General features: G+C 34.5%; 1 protein-coding gene across 4 annotated transcripts in view; it reads right to left on the bottom strand.

Moving 5' to 3' along the window:
- The window catches only part of CSNK1G3 (casein kinase 1, gamma 3), a 62,426-nt gene that overhangs the window by 14,454 nt on the left and 27,472 nt on the right, over nt 1–20,500 (bottom strand). The window contains exons 6-10 of one of the 4 annotated variants that reach the window (XM_004686665.2): nt 12,953–13,038; nt 12,761–12,845; nt 10,137–10,282; nt 9,242–9,337; nt 5,278–5,373 (exon numbers count right to left, since the gene is read on the bottom strand). In XM_004686665.2, the coding sequence (XP_004686722.1) occupies nt 5,278–5,373; nt 9,242–9,337; nt 10,137–10,282; nt 12,761–12,845; nt 12,953–13,038 (509 nt within the window). Of the gene's footprint in view, nt 1–5,277; nt 5,374–9,241; nt 9,338–10,136; nt 10,286–12,760; nt 12,846–12,952; nt 13,039–20,500 lie in introns of all 4 variants that reach the window. The other 3 variants (XM_004686664.2, XM_004686667.2, XM_004686668.2) reach the window with 3 other exon arrangements.

Below are 20,500 nucleotides of genomic sequence, written 5' to 3'. Positions count from 1 at the left end.
ATTTTCAAAAGTAATTCAGGTATTTAAAAGGGGGTTCTATTGTTGTTTTTAAGAAGTTTTCTCATATGTTGAGAAGGAATTTGGTGCAATTCTTATAAGTGGTTTAAAATAAAGTAGCCAGACTACAGATTTAAGTTTCGTATTAACAGAGTTTAAGAGGGTAGGATGAGCCTGTTAAGTGAGAAATACATCAGTGCCTGTTCAATCAAATGCCCAAAGAAATCATCCTCATACTTTTGAGTACTATTAAAAACACATGGCACTGTTGTAGTCAATAATTTGAAGGCCAATTAATATATCCTTCCAAATAGAATGAATTCACACAAGTGAGTCATGCTATTACCATCCTCATTTCTGTGTGAGTTTTTATAAGCATTTTATCAAGGTCTTAACAGAGGTTAGATATATAAATTAACATATCTCCAGCTTAATATTAGACATATTAAAACATTTTATTTATGTACTCAGCTTTCCTAAAACATCTACATGGAAATAACACCAATAAATGACATTTAGTTAAGTTTCTAAAAAGTTCACTGGACCTGTGCTAGGGTTCATGTACAATATAAAATCCACTTTCTTAAACAGTTTAAAAACTTTTAGCTAGAATTATCACCAATATTCTTGATATCCCAGCTCATGACCTGAAGATAAACTGACAGCCTCATTCACTTTCAACAAAGATAAACCAAAGTGGATTTTCAATCTGACTTTCACTTACAGAAGTATTAAGAGTATTCTTTGAGTAGTTTAACTTCTTGAGATGTTACTGTAAATGTTACTGTCAAATATATAAAAATAAATTGTAATGCTAATTATCCCAATGACACAGGAGAAAGGATGTACTCAGGAGATATAGTACATTCCTGCAAAACCAGATGAAGCTATTCGCTTTCCAAAGCTCTTCTTTTACAGATTTCAATGCCACAAAATCTATGAATAGAAGGATATGACTGAACAATCACTTATTTTTCTTATTAGTTCCTCTGTATTTTCAAAGACCTGTGTTTTCTTACCATTTCAAGGCACAGGTCCAATTATTCTTCTGTTATCATCACTTGTATGAACATTCTTAAGTTTTAATGATTAAAATTAAAGAATCAGGCTGTTTACTACAAAAATGAAAGCTATTCGTCCCTTTCATCAACGGTGCCTGGCTGTAGAACACACTGCACCATTTGTGATTGTGCCCTTTCCCCCACCTACTCTGTCATATCATTCCTTAGCTGTAAGCCAAAGGCTGCACAGTTACAGGAGATTTCAAAAACAACCAGATATTATACCGTGAAATGGAAAATAGCTTTTCTGTAGGGTCCTTACTAACTCTTCTTTGCTCTGCATGCAGTCACCTCTCAGCCTCCCAGGATCAGGCTTCCAGTCACAGCTCGGCTTATGGAGCTGCACTCCAGAGCCAGGAAGGTGCTGCTGCAATGGAAAAGAGAATACCACTACCTGCTCAGCCAGGGGCACATTTTAAAACCTAATTCTGAACTTGTAAAACCTAATCCTGACTTGCTAGGGAGAAACAAGTCCAGAGAAAGCGTGTCTTTCCTCTCAGCCACTATGCCCAATGAAATTCTACCTGCTAATTATCTTTTAAGGCCTTTTATTTCTCTTCATCTCGCTACCCGTCATTTGTCCTCAGGTATACTTTTGAAGGGAAACTAAGACTTGTTTCCCTTCAATCTAATTTCCAGCAAAAGCAATCGTTAGAAAACACTGATCAAGTGAGTTCCCTACCTACCCAATTCTCTCTACCCAAAGGCTTCAAAGTCCAAATGTAATAACAAGACATGTAAGACCTTTGTGATCTGCCTCAACACACTCCAGCTTGCCTGCACTGTACTCAGTTTCTTGTGTCTCTCTGTTCCACAATCTCAAGCGTGTTCTCTCTGCCTGGTACATTCCTCTCTTGACACCTTCATTCCTCGTTAGAGTGTTTACTAATTCTTCACTTTCAAACATGAAAAAACAGACATCTCTTTCAGGAGATTTTAACCCACTAACCCTGGGTAGGTGCTTCTGGCCACATAGAATCTCACAGCATCTTGTAATTTTTTCCACTTATTCCACACCGTTTATTAGCTTCGCCCCAAAACATAAAGTTCCATGGGGGAAGGTACCAGATCACTGCTATTTTTGTATTCATCTAAAAAATCCAGCAGAGTGCCTAGCATCTGGTAGGTAATTATACATATTTGCCAAAGAGTAAATGGCTAAGAAGCTGAAAGTCACTGGGCTATGCTTCGCAGCCTTAATGATTACCAGGGGGATTCCACTAGGGCCATGCCAAAATACGTACCAGCCAAGGTAGATTCAAAATGAAATGTTTAGATGTATGAATATTATTCTTAGTCTCATGAGCGGGAAAAGTTTATAAACTGTGTATTTTTCGGTAGTGTATTAACATGATTTTACTAAAGAGACAGTCAAATTAGTGAAGTTGCATCTGACAATGCTTTCTTTTGGCTGCACCGCTATACTTCATGTCCCAGAGACAGGTGAAAATAATTCAGGTTTAGGTTTCTTAATTTGCAAATACAATAGATCATTATTCCTTACTTTCTAAGTCCTAACCTCTGTTGAATATTTAAAAATTTTTAATTACACTATAACACAAAACTATGAGGTTGAAGTTACCATTACTATCTCCACTTTACTGATGAAAATTTTAAGACAGAATTTGGACTCAGATCTGACTCCACAATTTATGCTTTAATCACAATAAAATCAATGTGGTAACTTACATGACTGAGTTGTAATAAACATTGTAACTCTAGAATGAGGAAGTGAGACTCTACTACTTATTTCCTGTTAAAATCACCCCTGAAATAATAATTATTTGTGAAATTTTCTGTAGGTGTAAATGCCAAGGGATTTCACCTTGTCTGTCAACTGGAAATAGCCTAGACTTCTCTGAGTGCCAAATGAATAGCAATTATCAGCTCCATGGAAGAGTGTGAGACAAATTGAGGATGAATGCCATAGCCCCAAAGTGTCAGCAAATTCTGTTTTCAAATATCATAAATTTGTACCCTATTTAATTACCAGATTTGCTATCTACTTATTATGGCAATGTCTTTCCTGGGCAACTATTTAATGGTATTTTCTTAATATTAACTGAGGATCAATTTTTATTTGCCATGTAAAACCTCTGTATATCTGGCAGAGTCAAGGCTTTACACTTAGTCCAGTGGATAGCTGAATGCCCATTGCATAAAGTATCTCAAAGAAAATTATTTTCCTATGCAGTACTGGTAAAAAGCTTTTCCTCTCAATCTCTCCCTTTAACAGACAATGAGAATGATACAACACATTGGTTCCTTTCAGTCAAAATCAAACATGGTATTCAATTATTACAACAGTCATATTAGCTTAGATTTTACTCTTTTCTTTCCTCATAATTAATATTTTAAACTACAATTGCATTAGTTCAATTATCCAAGTGCTGTAACTTATCAAATTTTGAAAGTAGGTAGGATTAGAGATTATAAATGATTCAATCTTTATTTTGGGATAGGACAAGAGTGATGCATGATCATACTTACAGGCTGTTAACAAATTTTTCATGACTGTCAAACTTGCTTAATGTCCACCATACCAGGTCAGTTAATGTTAGAAACCTTATTTAGGAAGCTGAGGAAAATTGTATTTTGCCTATGTGTTACTAGAATTCTAGCAAGTAAAACCGACCATGTATTGAGCATTAGGAGTGAAATCATATGTACTCTACAGTCAACAGGCAGAAAAATTTTAAGGGAAAACAAGAGACAAGCAAAGTTAAAATAGCTCTTAGAAAGCATATGAAAAAAAAGAAAAAAAGAAAAAAAAAACAGCATAAAGCACTGAAGTGCTGAGCCAATAAGCAAACTCATTCACTCTTTGACAATCCAAAGAGATCCCATGAGCCACCTTTGGAAATCCCAGAGAGCAAGAAGCAACTAAAATGTATTTGTGGTAATGAAACAGAAATAGTAGAAAAGCCTTCTAATAGAGCCTTAGTTGTTGCATTTTCCCTGAGAGCAAAGCAAGATACTTGCTATAAAAATATAAAATACTTAGATGCATACAGACACATGTGTTGTGCAATTAAATATAATCTGCTCAGTTAAATTTTCCAATAATATGAATCAGATGCATTAAACAGCTTACAATGCAAACAATCTTGCTTTTGAGTCTCTCACCCTAGAATTTTATAAGACTATTTGAATACTTCTGTAAGACATTACAGAAATTTCCATAAACTACAAAGTTATATAAAAATAATTAGTCACATAATTTAAATTATCTCTAAAATGTAATGGTAAATAAAATACGAGAACCTAAGATTTAGAAGAAAATCTAGAGTATAGATTCAGTAGATTAAACACAGCACACATACACACTGGAAGAAAAATGCAGATTTGGAAAAAAAGAAAAATGTTCAAGTGGAAGTAGGTAGTAGAAAATTAAAAAACAGTGTAAGATTTAAACTGTTGCAAGATTTTAAATTGAGATAACACTCATCATCTCAGCAACTTTAGACCAGCATTTAAGTGATCTTAAACCAACATTATAATAAAAAAGACTCAGTAACCTTGTCCTACCTCTACAATATACATAAAACATCAAATGTGGGAGGCAAAGGGTGGCAGAATATAGTAGCTATCACTAAGAACTTAGAAAAGGGAGAAAGGAATAAATTTTAAAAAGGACATTAAATCTTTGTAAATATCCATAAAACTGAGGGGGATGTGTCAAAAGTATTTTCTCTTGAAATTAGCATCTATATGGAATATTTTCAACACATATAAACAAAACATACCATTATAAAAACTATGGTCATACTTATTGACCAGTTACTCAGAAGTACATTCTGAGTATTAAAGATGAAGACTTAGATATCTACTTAGTTGACATGTTCGAAGGAGGCAAAAAACACTAAAAGGGAAAAGTATAAAAATGTCTGTTACTTAAAGCATTAAAAATTGAGCCTATTATTGGTAAATCAAGTTCAACAGATATTTCAAGTAATACACTCTGTTCTTCTAACTTGTTGTGTGACTTGCTTAATTACTGTTGCAAACACTTGCTGAGCAAAGGCAAAAATCTTAGTATCCCTGCTGGGCTTTCAAGACCATGTTAATTTTGGTTGTTTTAGTCAAATACAAAGGAATAGAATTATGGAGAATTCAGCAATAAGTTTTTCATTAAGATATGAATCATGCCATGAGTTCCAAAAAAGGGTTAGTTGTATAAATTTGGGAAATAATCACTCATGCAAAAATCAGAAAATACCTGTACCGAGCCACCATGTCTGTCTGCTGCAAGGTGAGCTCTCAAATGGTGGGGATTTGCCTGCTGGGAGTCCCAAGCTGCCCTGTGGTCTGCCGACTGCCATTTATTTAATGCATGTGGCATGCATGGAAGAAGAAAAACCCAATATGTTAAACATCTCATTCTTAAAATATAGAATACAAACGTATAAGAGGAAATTTTAAATACCCTTACTATTCTGAATCACAGATGTGTTTATCTTTGTATACTGAAAGTGGAGAGATTTTAGTTAAACTGCTACAATTATCTAGTGATGTTACTTGAAAATAAAATTGCATCTTTGAATTTTTAAAAGTGAAAGGGCTCTTTATATATATATCTCACAGATTTGCCATGTAACTTTATGAATGACAAGTTAAAAAGGGATTAAGAAGATGAAAACAAAGTGCCCAAGCAAGCACTACAAATAATTGATGAAACTAATTTGTAATCAAGGAAGTATATTTTCTTACAGTAGAAGTCCCCACTGGTTTTCTTATGAGCAGCTACTAACATGGTGCTTAAAAAAAAAAAAAAAAGATAGTCCTCAAATAGCTGTATTAGATCCTAAAGACTTCTATTTTGCTTAGTGCTCTGTTTTTGACTATAAGGATAATAGGAGAAACAGAAAAGTTATCTGAAAAGTGAGAAGGGGTATATAGAATTCTATGGAGGATATAACAAATCAAATTTTGTTGACGTGAAAAACCCTACACTCATCAATCACTTTGCTTTTTTTTTTTTTTTGAGCTCTTTTTACCTAGCTCAACTTAAAGAAACCCCTCCAAGAAACAGACAAATAATTTGTGTTTTTAGATACACTGGGGTATCTAACATGGCAATAACCACAAATTATTGAGACCCTGCAAACAGAAACTGGAACAGCTGCTTAAAAGAAGTCACTTTGCTAGGCTTCAGAAAAATGTACTAGCCACTAGTAAAAAGAAAGGGGAGGAATATGCTATTTAAATTTCTATTACATTTGGCTCTGAATTAGCTATTTTATCTTATTTTTCATTGGAGATAGGTAATATCCTCACTGTACTTTGAAGATAGAGATGTTAAATATTTCTCTAAAAATTACAGAAATAACAACCAGTGTAATAGGGATTCCAAGTGATCCTCTTTGAATAATACTACAGAGCTCGTTACCACCATTACATTTGTTCTAAAGTCATCAGTGTTTCTTTCTTTCTTATCATAAAGAAAATTTGGATATTAAGTGCTAAGTATATTGAACTATAGGGACCCCAAGCATTATCAGTGACCAGAGCAGTAATTTGGGAGAACAGATATTAAATTTAAAGACATAATGATGAACATTCCATTACTAATCTTCCTAAATTAAATAGGATAACACAAAACTACAAGTATACACTGGGGCATGAAGATGTCAATAAAATATTTTTTTGAATTCTTATCTATTCATTAAAATCTCCAAATTTAGAACCAGAATTCAGCAGACTGGTAGCTTGAATTGAAGTAAATAGGTGAAATCAAATCCGAACAGGGGTAAAGGTATGATAGTAATACTAAAATAAGGCACACATCTAGGGCAACAGGCAATATTTGGGGATCATTAACCTCTTCAAGATCATAGTAAAAGCTGCATGTCCTCTTTCTCAAAATAAATATTCACATGTACCTAAAACTTCCTATAAAACTTCAGGATCCACTAAACTCTAACCATTAACTTTAGGTTACAAATTGCTTATATGGGGACATTACAAAGGTTTCAATGATTTAAGAATTATCTTTTGGGATTACAACCTATTAGTCTCTTATACAACTTCATTTTTTATAGATCTTCAAGAAATTTTTTTTGTAGATAAACAACTTTTCTTTTATGATAGAAGCATATCCAGGTTTCAAATTCAAAATATAAATTATCCTAAAAGATTTCCTTTAAAGAGTGTTTTAACTGCCTACATTTAGTGCAACCGGATCACTGAATAAAATAGGGTTTCTACACTCACTGACATCACAGTGTTGCTAGCAGGACAGGTCAGACACATGCAGGAAGTTAAAAAATATATTTAAAGAATAATTTGATTTGACAACATAAGAAGTTTCACTTACTACGATCATTCACAGCTCAAGTGAAGATTTTCACAGAACATGAGTTACTAACCTATTTCCAACTGTGTTTGAGAAAGTAACTCAACTCTAAGTTTGGACTTCGGCTCCAACTTTTTCAATATACAGCACCTTTTTGGCATACTAAAGCTGCCAACCAGTTATAATTTCCATTTGAGGTACTCACATTGTTCCAATTTTTCCAGGTAAAATTCTGAAGCTAATCTTTTCAAACTAGGTATAATTTAAAGCGAGATGTAGCTGAGTATCTCCTAAATTGTAGGATTGTTCTATAATAATTTTTCTAAGTGTGTTCTTTAATTTTCATCTGATTTATCCCTCACTTGAAATGATAGTATAAAAATTGTCAAAAATAAAAAACAAACAAACACACTATCATTCTCCAAAAAGGGATTTAGTAAAAAATTTAAAGGCACTGTGTACCTTGGGGTAAAAGGAAAATTTTTATGTCAAAGATGGCCTTAATAAAGCTTCTTTTCACAAAAAGTGACAGAAAAATAAAACAAACCCATTATTCAGAAACTTCAACAGCTTCCCAAAACTTTACACGGGAACCACAACGTCTATGCCTTGTCCTGAACCTACTCTGCCCCACCTCCACCTTCTGTCTGTTCTAAGCAAACTGAACTGCAATATCTCAAACCAATCTTACATTTTAAAACTTATTCCATATTTTGTACTGTTCACTCTCCTTCAAAATGCCCTTAATCTTTCAGGTGGCTTTAAATATTCCACCTGGGCCATCCTTGGTGATGCAACGGGTTAGGACACAGCACAGCAAGCTGGCTGCAGCTGCTTCAGTGCGAGTTCAATCCCTGACCTGGAGCTGACCCACATGGCACGGCAGACCTCTCCTGACCCACCCGCTGCTCCCCTCAGCAGTGTACTTCGCTGATCTGCCTGTTCCACCCCCCACTCTGTATCTGGTGAATCCTCTCACCTGCACCTCTGGCCTGTACCCCAGTTCTGTATAAATAAATCTTGAAAAAATAAAAAATAAATAAAAATTCCACCTATTCTTCTGCATATCTCAAAAACCATCTTCTACATAGTCTTCACAAATCTCCAAATAGTCAAAGATCCTCCATCCCACTTTACTATTTCTGTTGCAAGTGATGCAACTTATTTTGCTTTGTAGTGTTTGTGAGTTTACTGTAATAATCATGACGATTGTGACACTAGCCATGAGGTGTGAGTTAACAGAAATATCATTATATGCTTACATTAGCATGCATTCTTTCTACTTTATATATGAGAGAGGTGCTTCAAGAGATTTTTCCATGTATGTCTGGTTCCAGAGATTAAATGGGTATTTTAGTCACTTGATACAAAAACATTTCTTACAAATTTTTCCTTACCTTTGCATTTCTGCAATGTGTAGAAGAGTATCTTTCAACTCACAGAAATTCAGTAAATAATTTATTGAACTAAATTAGACTATAGTTAGAAAGATCAACTATCATGAGCTTATCCCAAATACTTCCATTCTGACAATTTCAAATACTGCTCAAAGTTTATACTGATTATATCATTAATTAGAAATTTTCATTAAATGTTTTTAATATAATCGTAAGCTAACAGATAATGAACATTAGGGAAATAGTTTATCTAATCAAATATATTTTTTCAATCCTTAATATCTGATCTTTTCTTAATTTATTGAAGAAAAAATATGTATTTCAATCCTTCAATATGTTTGTACACATGTATGTGAATACTCACACATATTCAGGTACACACTCACAAAAAGTGTCATCTGTATAAGGTAAAACATCAAATATATTTATAAACTGTCAGAAGTTAACAGAGAAGCAAATTAAGACATTTCATATCTTAAAGGGCAGCAAACCTGGTTTTTGGATTGTTGCATTTTATCTCTGTGTTGATGTGCTTCTCTGTTTGATGACAAAGCAGGATCTTGCTGAACTGCACCCACCGGAGTAGGCTACAATAAACAACAATTAACATTAATATATAATAGTTTAGAAATCATATCGAAAATCATTGAACAGCTGCTCAATCAAGAATCAAGGCAATAAAACTGTTAAGTAAAGTAAGATCTTAAGAAAAGTAGGCTCAAACTGTTGTTAAAGGCTAAACTTAATGCAGAGAACCATGTTTTTAAAATATTTGTGACTTTATCAACTATTTATTTTTGTAGTAACAAAAGACCTACTTGTCATAACTTTCACGTTATCATTTTAAGTGAAAAAAAAAAAAAAGGAAAATCTATTCTGTTGTTTAGGTCTGTCACTAACAAAGTTGACATAAATTTCAAAAAGATGATGAGTAATGAGCACCCACCTCACAACTGTAGTCAAGACCTGCTTTGTAAGTCATAACTTCAGTGGTTTTAAAAGCTAAATAAACATGCTCTGAGCAATAAATGCCAATTCCAAAAGATAACCTAAAACTACTAAAATAATTAAGACTATTTAAAACTTATGTTTTGAAAGATGGCTGCACTAATTATAACTAATTATAATAACAAGCTAGCTGCTCATTTTAATCACTAAAATAATATACAAAAGGTGTATCTGATATTAAAAGGTAAATCAGGAGTGAAAAATTCAAATACAACTCACAGAACAATTTTAGTGCTCTGCTAACATGATATATTTATAAAATAGAATAAAAGAAATACTTCAAGAAAGTCTTGTTTTCAAATATTTTCAACTGAAGAATCTATACTGTAAAAACAAGTACCATAATTAACCTCTTATTATATAACACTGAGTACTCACCAACTGTTTACCAATCCAGTCATATTCATAATCAAACATATATCCTTTTCGATCAAACAAATCAGTGAAAAGCTTTCTTAGGTAGTCATAGTCTGGTTTTTCAAAAAAATCCAGTCTTCTTACATAACGAAGGTATGTTGCCATTTCTTCTAGAAAAGAAATAAAAATAATCCATTTGTCTATATATTCAAAAATAGTATCACTTAAATGTCAAAAAAGCACAGTATTAAGAACAAACAAAAATAAAATTTTGTAATTTTAAAACTTTATTAATTTAATGACAAAGGGAGAAAGAAGGGAAGAGAGAAAAAAGGACAGAGAAATTAAAGGTTTGATTTAACAAATAATAAATAAAGTTTTTTTATTTCATAAGGAAGCCAAAAATCTTCATATTCCAATAGACACCTTGCGTAGTATGAGAGGTTGAATGAGCAGTTCAATAGCCCATAATCATTGAATCATTGAAAGCAAGTTCCATACATTTAAAAAATATTTTAAACTAATAAAAAATTTTAAAAATCAATCAAAATACTGGTGGGAACTGATTAACATGACTACGTTTGTACTACCTTGTTAGAATTCCTTTAGAATCACTGACTCACTGACTGACTGATAAATAATTCACTTTGCCAACCATTGCTCTGACAATTATTCTAACCAACACACCTGGCAAAATAAAGCTGAAACAGATCTGTGAAATATAACACAGGAATAAAGTTTAATTCTTCACTTAATTTACAATTAACAATTATTTAATATAAAATAAAATATAAAAATCACTACAATTTCCAACTGCATTAGAAACATACATTTTTAAAAGATCGTGCTTTCCAGAAAGTCTAAGAAAATCAACTGGCAAAATGCTTAGCAATCAGAAAAAGTTTTTCACTATCAGGGTAGAGAAAAGCACCATAGTAAAAGATGGTAGGTTGCAGCCTCGCTACTTTTCTGAGCCAAATTACTCATGACAGCCAGTAAGAAAAAGATCATCCACCACCCAGTGAGCAGTGAAACTGGTACCTTCCTCATGTGGGGACTCTCCTACTATTCTACTTCTCACAAATCACGTGGTTAATTTCTTTGGCACCCCAATTTTCCTTGCAGAAATATCTACAGGATTCTTAATAACATGCGTAAAGCCAATCCTCCTGGCTTTAAGAGCCTGGCCATCAAGGAGCACCCCCTGACTGGCAGACACAAAAACTAGAACATCGGCTAGAAAACCTGAGGCATCAGACACACTGAAGAGCTCCCTTCCCACTGGGAGATGCTGGTGCTCTGAAAGGCAGAGGAAGAACAAGAAGACAACACCATCCAGAGGTCACTGGAAAGGTTTACAGTTAGTTAGTCTTTAGGTAAGTTTTTACTTAGATATATTTCCCACAGGCTGAGATACTGAAGACAGGCTAAGAGGCCTCTTCCACAGAAGACTGACTCCTGAGTCTACTGCCAGGAGTTATGACCTAAAGGTGGTAGCTACTTGAGAACGTTCTCTTTTATTATAGTACTGTGGGACTATAGGCATAAACCCCACTGGCCACCAGAGCCAGCCAATACAGAGGTTCACATTAACCAAAACTGTAGCACCAGACAGTGTTCTAAGCTTTTTCTGGAAGATGCTGGCAAGCAAAGGAAAAGTGCAAACACTGAATTCATCAGCCTCTGCCCCCAGAGATAACCTCCACAGGCTTCCTACATGTCCCAAACCAGAAGGCTGACCTTTAGACCAAAGCTTCTGGGAGATGCAAACAGGCCTCTTCCTCAGAAAGACTGGTATGTTTCAGTCTCTGTATCTACGCAGTAAATTGCAAGCAGTATTCTGTCAAAGATTCTATCTAATTGTTAGTCCTGTGGGATCTGGGAATGAGAGCCCCTCCAAAACAGGTGAGCGTGGGACTTTTCCTATGCATATGTTGCTGCTATTATTATAGGGCCACAATGTGCAAGAGAACCCTAAAACAAACAAGTGAGATACAAGTACAGTCTTCTAGAATCAAGTTTGGTTCTCTTTTCTCTTAAGGTTGTTATGTAAATCACAACAAATGTTGTTATGTAAATCACAACACGTATTTTAATATTCAGCAACACATTCTATTTTTTATTTGATTTAGTATCCTAAGTATATTTTTGTTGGCTTAATTTCAGATGCCAAAAATTCTAAATGACAACACTATTTTCATAAATTTTCTCAATATAAAACTAGCTTCAAAGTAGTAAGGTCAGTAAGATTTTGCTATACTCTGAAAATGATGCTAAATCTGGCATCATATATCTCCCTTAAGTTTGACACTTGAGTCATCTAATTAACACTGTACATAAAAACTTGATAGTATTTCTTAGTAACTACTTTAACTTAGCAAAAGTCTACCATGTAAGATAATACTACTGTAGCTGGTATTGATCAACACTCCTAAATATGAAATTCTGGTCTAGTAACATCACCTTACAGAATAATACAGAAATTGTTATGATAGCTGTACATCAACTATACAATCTGTACATCTTTTAAATAGTATCTTAAAGATCATTACTTACAAACATGAAAAAATGCACTTTTAAGAAACAATGAATATTAAAAACTCTGATTATCTATGTACATGTATCAAGGTTGCAGTATACATTACCTGGAAAATTTTCACATAACACTTCTATTGGTGTGGCTCGTTTTGTATCTCCAATTTTCTGATACCTCTCTTTTAATGTATCAGCCTAAAATTGAAAGAAAATAATCTTGAGAGGAGGTAATTTGGGGACTAAATATTTGGAAAAGAGATTAAAGTTTATAAAATTTAATAAAGAAAACTAGAAACTATTACCTTTAAACCTTGCCAAGGAAGACTGCCTCTCAGAAAATACATGAACATGTGACCTAAAGCTTCTAAGTCATCTCTTCTACTTTGTTCTGAAATATAAGAGAAACATAAAGTTCACTTTTGTCTTCCTGTTAAAGATATTAGTAAGAAAAGAGAACTGACTCATCATACATGAAGTAATGCTTGGTGGTTCAACACAGACACAACCTGTTAGTGACAAAATCACCTCTAGTTAAACGTAGTATTTTGACATTAATATTATCGTGCATCTTTAAAATATCACACTCACACTGTTCTTTTTAAATACTACTGGGGATTTAGTCCCTTCTTTAGGTATCTATATTACATATAGAAACATAAGGCGAGTGGTAAGGGTTTCATGGTGAAAACAGTCACTGATGATGGTGCTCTTCCTTTGGGAGAGTAAAAGGAAATAACAGAGTCTGGCAGTCTAAGTGACTTCCTTTTAAAAAAAGAGAAACAAGAGTCAGTCACTACGTTCTATATCTGTTTTCAGAAAATTAGAATGTAACATATAAAAGATATAGAGCTTAAAAGCCTAACTTTATTTAACCCTGTATATCCTAAACATATGAGCACAAAACTAGCACCCAACTTCTTGTTAAACAGTGCTTTGTGTAGTCTATGTTTTAAAACACTTGTATTTAACACATCCCGACATTATTAACTTCACCACCAAAATATGCTACTAGGACAAATTTTGCCACTTTCAAGTTGTTATTTTAGTAACAAAATTTTATAGAGCACATGAATGAGTGACAGACTAAGACTAATGGTGGTACTTAAATAATTGTTGCTAAGTGAAATGTTTCTCAATTTTTGTTAGTGAAGTTAAAAACTTAAGATTTCTTCATGTTTTTAAATAGAAAAAAAGCTAACTAATAAGAGGAAAATACTAAGAAGATATTTTATCTCAATAAATAATTGTAACATCTCAAGAGTGCTAAATGCTTTTGAAAAAGCAAACTTTTCAAAGCATAATCCCAAATAAAGAGAAAAACTCAGAGGTGGTTTGAATTTTCACTATGTAATCTCTTGCCTTTCTAAAACTGTTTTCTGTGACACCTGCTAGAGTTTAACTATACCCATTTCAGCTATTACTTAACAAACACCTACCCTCCTGGCAGAGAGCAATTCACAAAAGGGCGAATTGTTTTGGTTCCCTGAATCTCATGTAGTGTACTGCCACCAAGCAGATGCACAACATATACTCTTTACATATATAAATGAATAGTTGAAAATACATAAGAATAATATATAATAGTTGAATACATATAATAACAATAAGTGGCGAAACTAGAATAGGAATTGTAGTTATCAGGGATGTGAGGCTAGGGGGCTGGAGAGGTCATTTCATGTACTCAAAATGAGATATAATAGTAAATGTTTTCCCTTTTTCTTGTACACCTATTAAAAATAAGCTTTTAGACCCTCCGTGGTGGAACAGTTAAAGCACAGCACTAAGAAACTAAAGTCATTTCAGCATGAGTTTGATTCCTGGCCAGGGAGGTGACCCACATAGTGTGGCAGACCTCTCCTGACCTGCCCACTGCTCCCCTCAGCAGTGTAGTTCATCAATCAACCTGTTCTGCTCCTCACTCCTCACTCACACCAGAGGATTCTCTGGTGAATCCTTTCACCGTCCCTGCAGCTCAGTTCTGTATGCATAAATAAATAAATCTTAAAAAAAAAAAAACAACTCCTAAAATAGACTTAAAGTTCTTTTTTAAAAACTTTAATGAAAGTAGGAATATAAACAGCAAAAATATCTGTAATGCCTTTTACAAATTCATTATAGTATCTTACTTTATTATATCATGGGAGTCTTAGCTATGAAATGTCAGGACTCCCTGGTGGCACAAGGGCAAAGCGCTACACTATGAAGCTACCTGGAGCCATTGTAGAAAGAGCTCGATCCCACACAGGGAGCTGATCCACATGGCACAGCAGACCTCTTCTGTCTTGCCTGTTCTGCTCCCGACTCTGTCTCTGGTGGATCCTCTCAACCCCTCTCATCCCCACCCCACACACCTTGGGTCTACACTCTTGTTTGTCTATGGAAAATAATTTTTTTAAAAGAAGTTCTCTTGACATTTTGTTCTAATTTAGCTATTACTCCAGTAAGGTTTAACTATCAGACTAAAATGTAGTGAAATGCTACCAATAGCAGTGTGCTATATATAGTAACAAAAAGCAAAAATTAACTGAAAAACCAAAAAAAAAACCTATTAAAAATATACTATTTCAAGAGTTTCTATAAGCTACAATAATCAAAGCACCATGGTGGTAGCGAAAGAAGAGACAACAGATCAATAGACAGAATAGAATTCAGCAACAGACTATAATATCATTAATAGATCTTCATCAAAGGAGTAAAGGTAATTCAACAGAACAAGATAAGTTTTTTCAGAAAAGTGAAACAGGAAGAACTAGAGACATCTACATACAAAATAATCAACAGGCCTTATAGACTACCTAAAAATTTACGTGGATCACAGGTGGTCATCAGGAAACACACATTAGTGGGCCCTCCCTGGTGATGCATGGGTTTAAAGTATGAAGCTGGCCACAGCCACTGCAGCCTGAATTCAAACCCCACCCCAGAGGTGACCCACAAGGTGCAGCAGACCTCTTCTGACCTGCCTGCTGCAGTGTATTTCAGTCAGCACACCTGTTTTGTTCCCCACACAGTCTCTGGTGAATCTTCTCATCCCCCACACATCTGGCCTATACCCCAGATCTTGTATGTATAAAAAAATAAATCTTAAAAATACATGTTGAAGAGACAAAACTATAGTCTTTCAGAATGCCAAAACCATAACAGTGACAATCCCTGAAGCTGGTGAGAATGTGGAACAATGAAAACACTCACTCACCATTGCTAGGGATGCAAAATGTAGAGCCACTTTGGAGGACAAATGGGTAGTTACTTAAAACTGAATGCCCCCAACATATGATCCAGCAATCAAGCTCCTTGTTATTAACATAAAGGCGTTAAATAATTATGTTCACATAAAACCCTACAGTAGATGTTTACATCAGCTTTTTCATGTGATCAAAACCTGGAGGCAACCAAATGTTCTTCAGTAGGTAAATGGATAGAATGTGATATATTCTGACAATAGAATGTATCTGGCACTGAAAATAATGAATTACCAAGCCATGAGAAGACATTAAGGAATCTCAAATGCATATTTCTTAGTGAAAGAAGACAATCAAAGAAAGCTACATACTATATGATTCCAATGATGTAACAGCTGTGACAGACAAAGCTGTCTATGGAGAGAATAAAGAGATGAATGGCCACCAGGGCCTCAGGGAGATGGGGGTGAGGAGGTAATGCACAGAGGATGCCTAACTAAGTCAAACTATTCTGTGTGACACCAGAAGTGAGAACACATGGCACTACCTAGATGATAATCATGCATCACTGTAGATTCACCAGTTATGACAAATGTACTCCCCCGGTAAGGGATACTGGTGGGAGAGACTAAGCATGTGAGGGGTGTATAGGAAATTTCTATCTTATTTCTACTTTTCCTGTGAAGTTAAAACTGCTCCAAAAAATAACATATGTTTTACAAAATACACTGGTACTAAAACAGCATTATCTCTACATTTACTCAGATAAATAGTTTAAAACTTTCCAACTAACTTTGAGGGTCTGACACATCAAGAAAATATCGGTTATGTTCACTGTACTTTCAGAAAGCAATGAACTGTGCAATACATTTTTAAACTTTAAAATATAATTTAAAACGTAAATACATGTTTTTAAACTATTTAAAAGCTGTTTGGGCAGCTTAAAGAGCCCACTTTGAGATTATGGCCAACTACCCTTGAAACTGTATAAATCACATCACAGTATGATAACACTGAAAAGAAAAAAGAAGGCAGGCACTTTTATAATACCATATCTCTGTGATTCTTTTTTCTCCCATTCAGATAACTTACTATGAAGGTTTAAAATATCCAAAATTCTTTTGGAACACACGTTTTTGAAGGCAACTGGCAATGTACTCTTTAACTCCTTGTCTCAGTACTCAGGAACAGTCTATTACTTTAAAATAAAAATAACTTTATTTCCAGAGCATTTGCCAAAGAGAACTATAGTATTTAATTAATTTCAAAAGACTTCAATAAAAAAAAAAGACTTCAATAAGTTATAAGAGGTGTTTTAAAGGCAGAGTACAAAACGAGACTCAAAAGAGTTGACAAGAAGGCCTTAAAAATTAAAGATACTTGAACAAACATAATTAAAAATAACTCAATAAGACGATGTAAAAGAAATTTTCCAATAAAGTAGAACAAGGAAATTCACATCTGTCACATACAATTTTAAGATTTCAACTTGAACTGTGAAATGTAAACGGGAATAACAAAGTGACTTAATACATCTGATTTTTGAACAGAAAGTACCAGGCTGTAAGGTCAATAAATGCATGCCAATGAATAAAGATGCTAAATTATACAATGTGATTTTATACTACTGTACACACTGTTTATATTAGAAACATCTTTTTTCCTGAGAGAGAGAGAAACAAAGAGCAAGGAAACAAAGAGGCTTCGAAAAGAGTTCACCAAGGTCTAGGCAAAGCTGGGAAGAAAGACATTACAAAATTATACATACACCAATTACAATCATCATTAAAGGCCCCATTTTCTCTGTGCTCTTCTTTTCTTATCTCTTCCTGATACACAAAGCCAAATGCTCTAAAATGAAAATACTAAATACTCCATGTTAACAGTTATCTTAAAACTCATCACACGGCTTAATTCTTCACCATTCAAACTCACATTAATTTAGGTTACTCTTTTTCTTTAAATTTTAATAGGAACCCATGAAATCTGGCAAACAAACTTTCTCTCTGTTAATATCATCCTACTCCCAAGTTCTCTATCAAAAGAGAAGCAGGGCTTTTATAAATAAGAAAATGTAGGAGCTGATGCTCTTTGTTCTCTGAAATACTTGCCAAAGGAATAATTTTTGTGTTCTCCCCAAGAGATGAGTGCAAAGAGACTATTTCAATAGTTAAATATCATTTCCCAGGGTCTTGAGATTTTCCCTGAAAGCTCTGGATATTTTCCTAAAAAAGATACACACAGATGACCCCCTCTGCCACATCTACAAATAGGAAGTTGTTATGCTTACCATTGTTTAAAAACAGAACACTAGGTCATAAGGAAGTAGTAACTTCATTTCTCATAATAAAATGGTGGTGAAGCTTTGTTAATTGTTATAAAATAGTCATGATCATATAAATACAGGTACGCCTGGTTTTAATGAAAGACACAATCCTGAAAGATGTATTTCTACCCAATCATATTTTAGATGAGGAAAGTTTATTACTTAAATATTACCTGAATACAATTTGTGCTTTATAGTTTTGGTTGTTTGAAACTTGCTTTTCTTAAAGAAAGGAAAATGTACATTTTTCAAGTGTTTAAGACAAATGAAAAGAACAAAACACAAGCCTACATCAGGGAGGATATTTGAAGAGATGTTAAGTGCCATTTAATTCTAAGTGAGAAGCAGAACACAACAGCATTTAACTTTGGAAAGAATGGTAAGAGAAGCTTAAGATCTGGAGTTAAAGGTTGGATTAGAAGACTTCTAATATTCTGTACAAATCTGTAATTGTTTTATAAGACAGCTTTGAACAGTGATGATGAATAACTGTTAGCTGGTTCATAGTCTTTCCTACTCCCCCTTTAGAGTGAGATGTTAAAAAATAAAATCTGTAAGCAGAAAATTAAGTTTGATATGAAAACTACCCATGGCATAAGAATAAACTATTGCAAATATAACCTAGAACTGACTTTAGGAAGATACAAAGTAATTCAATGGGAGAGAGTAAAATATAATAAAAAAAATCTCAAACTCTATCTCATAGCATACCAAAAAATTAATGCTAGAAACTTTAATTAGTATAAAGTAGAAAACATAAAATATCCCAAGATAAAGATTTCTTAGTATACAAAAAAGTAGAAATCATAAAAAGTAGATAAATAACACTACATAAATATTTACAACCACCATTAAGAAAATGACAAGGTACTAAACATAAGACCTGAAAGCACAAAACTTATAGAAGAAAATATTGGTGAAACACTATATGAAATACAGTTCAGTAACATCTTTAAAAATACATCATCAGGGCCCTCCCTGGTGGCGCAGCGGGTTAAAGCACTGCACTGTGAATCTAAAGCCGCTTCCTCATGAGTTCGATCCCCGCCTGCCCCGGAGGAGTCTACATGGCGAGGCAGACCTCTCCTGACCCGCCCGCTGCCCCTCAGCAGTGTACTTCGTCGATCTGTCTGTTCTGCTCCCCACTCTGTCTCTGGTGAATCCTCTCACCCTCCGCATCTCTGGCCTGTATCCCAGTTCTATATGAATAAATAAATAAATATCTTAAAAAAAAAAAAAATACATCATCACTCCTGGCCCTCCCGGGTGGTGCAGCAGGTTAAAGCACAGCACTAAGAAGCTAAAGCCACTTCCGCATGAGTTCCATCCCTGCCCTGGAGGTGACCCACATGGCGCGGCAGACCTCTGCTGCTCCCCTCAACAGTGTACTTCGTTGATCTGCCTGTTCTGCTCCCTGCTCTGTCTCTGGTGAAGCCTCTCACTGCCCCTGCAACTCTGACTTGTACACCAGTTCTGTATGCATAAATCAATCAATCTTTAAAACAAACAACCAAACAAATAAAAATACACCCCCCCCCAAAAATCACCCCAAAACAAGGATAATGAAGGAAAGGATAAACAGCTGGGACTATATCAAACTGAAGAGCTTCTATATAGCAAAAAAGACACTATATAAAACACTCCAGTGACTAGGAGAAAATTTTTGCACATAACACAAATGATAATGGACTGATCACAAAGATATACAAAAAGTTAGGAAACTCAACAGAAACAAAGTAAACAACCCAGTCAAAAAATGGTTAGAAGAGTTATAAAACACTTTTCTAACGAGGAAACACAAATGGCCAACAGGCATATGAAAAATATTCAGCATCACTTCTAGTAGGGGAAATGCAAATCAAAACCACAATGAGATTCGACCTCACACCAGTGAGCAACAATAAATGTTGGCAAGGGTGTAGAGAAAAAAAAAGCTCTCCTTTACTGTTGGTGGGAACGCAAACTGGTACAACCACTATGTAAAGCTGTGTGGACAGTCCTCAAACTGCTAAAAATGGAGCTTCCCTATGATCCAGCAATTTGACTCCGAGGTATCTACCCAAAGGACACAAAAACAGTAATTCAAAAGGCCACCTGCACCCCTATGTTTATTGCTTCTCTATTTATAGTAGGGAAGATGTGAAATCAACCCAACTGCCCAAAAATAGATGACTGGGTCAAGAAGATGCGGTGCATGTGTGTATAGATGTATATATAATCTATAAAAAGATAAACTCATGCCTGATGCAGCAAGATGGATGGAGCTAGAAGGGAGCATGCTTAGTGAAATAAGCCAAAAAGAAAAAGAAAAATAGAAAAATACCGGATGGTTTCACTCATAG

The sequence above is a fragment of the Condylura cristata genome, unplaced genomic scaffold (genome assembly GCF_000260355.1).
Source record: "Condylura cristata isolate star-nosed mole 26May11 unplaced genomic scaffold, ConCri1.0 scaffold00021, whole genome shotgun sequence".
In the NCBI taxonomy this organism is placed as follows: Eukaryota; Metazoa; Chordata; class Mammalia; order Eulipotyphla; family Talpidae; genus Condylura; species Condylura cristata.
This window is presented reverse-complemented; position numbering and strand designations above follow the sequence as displayed.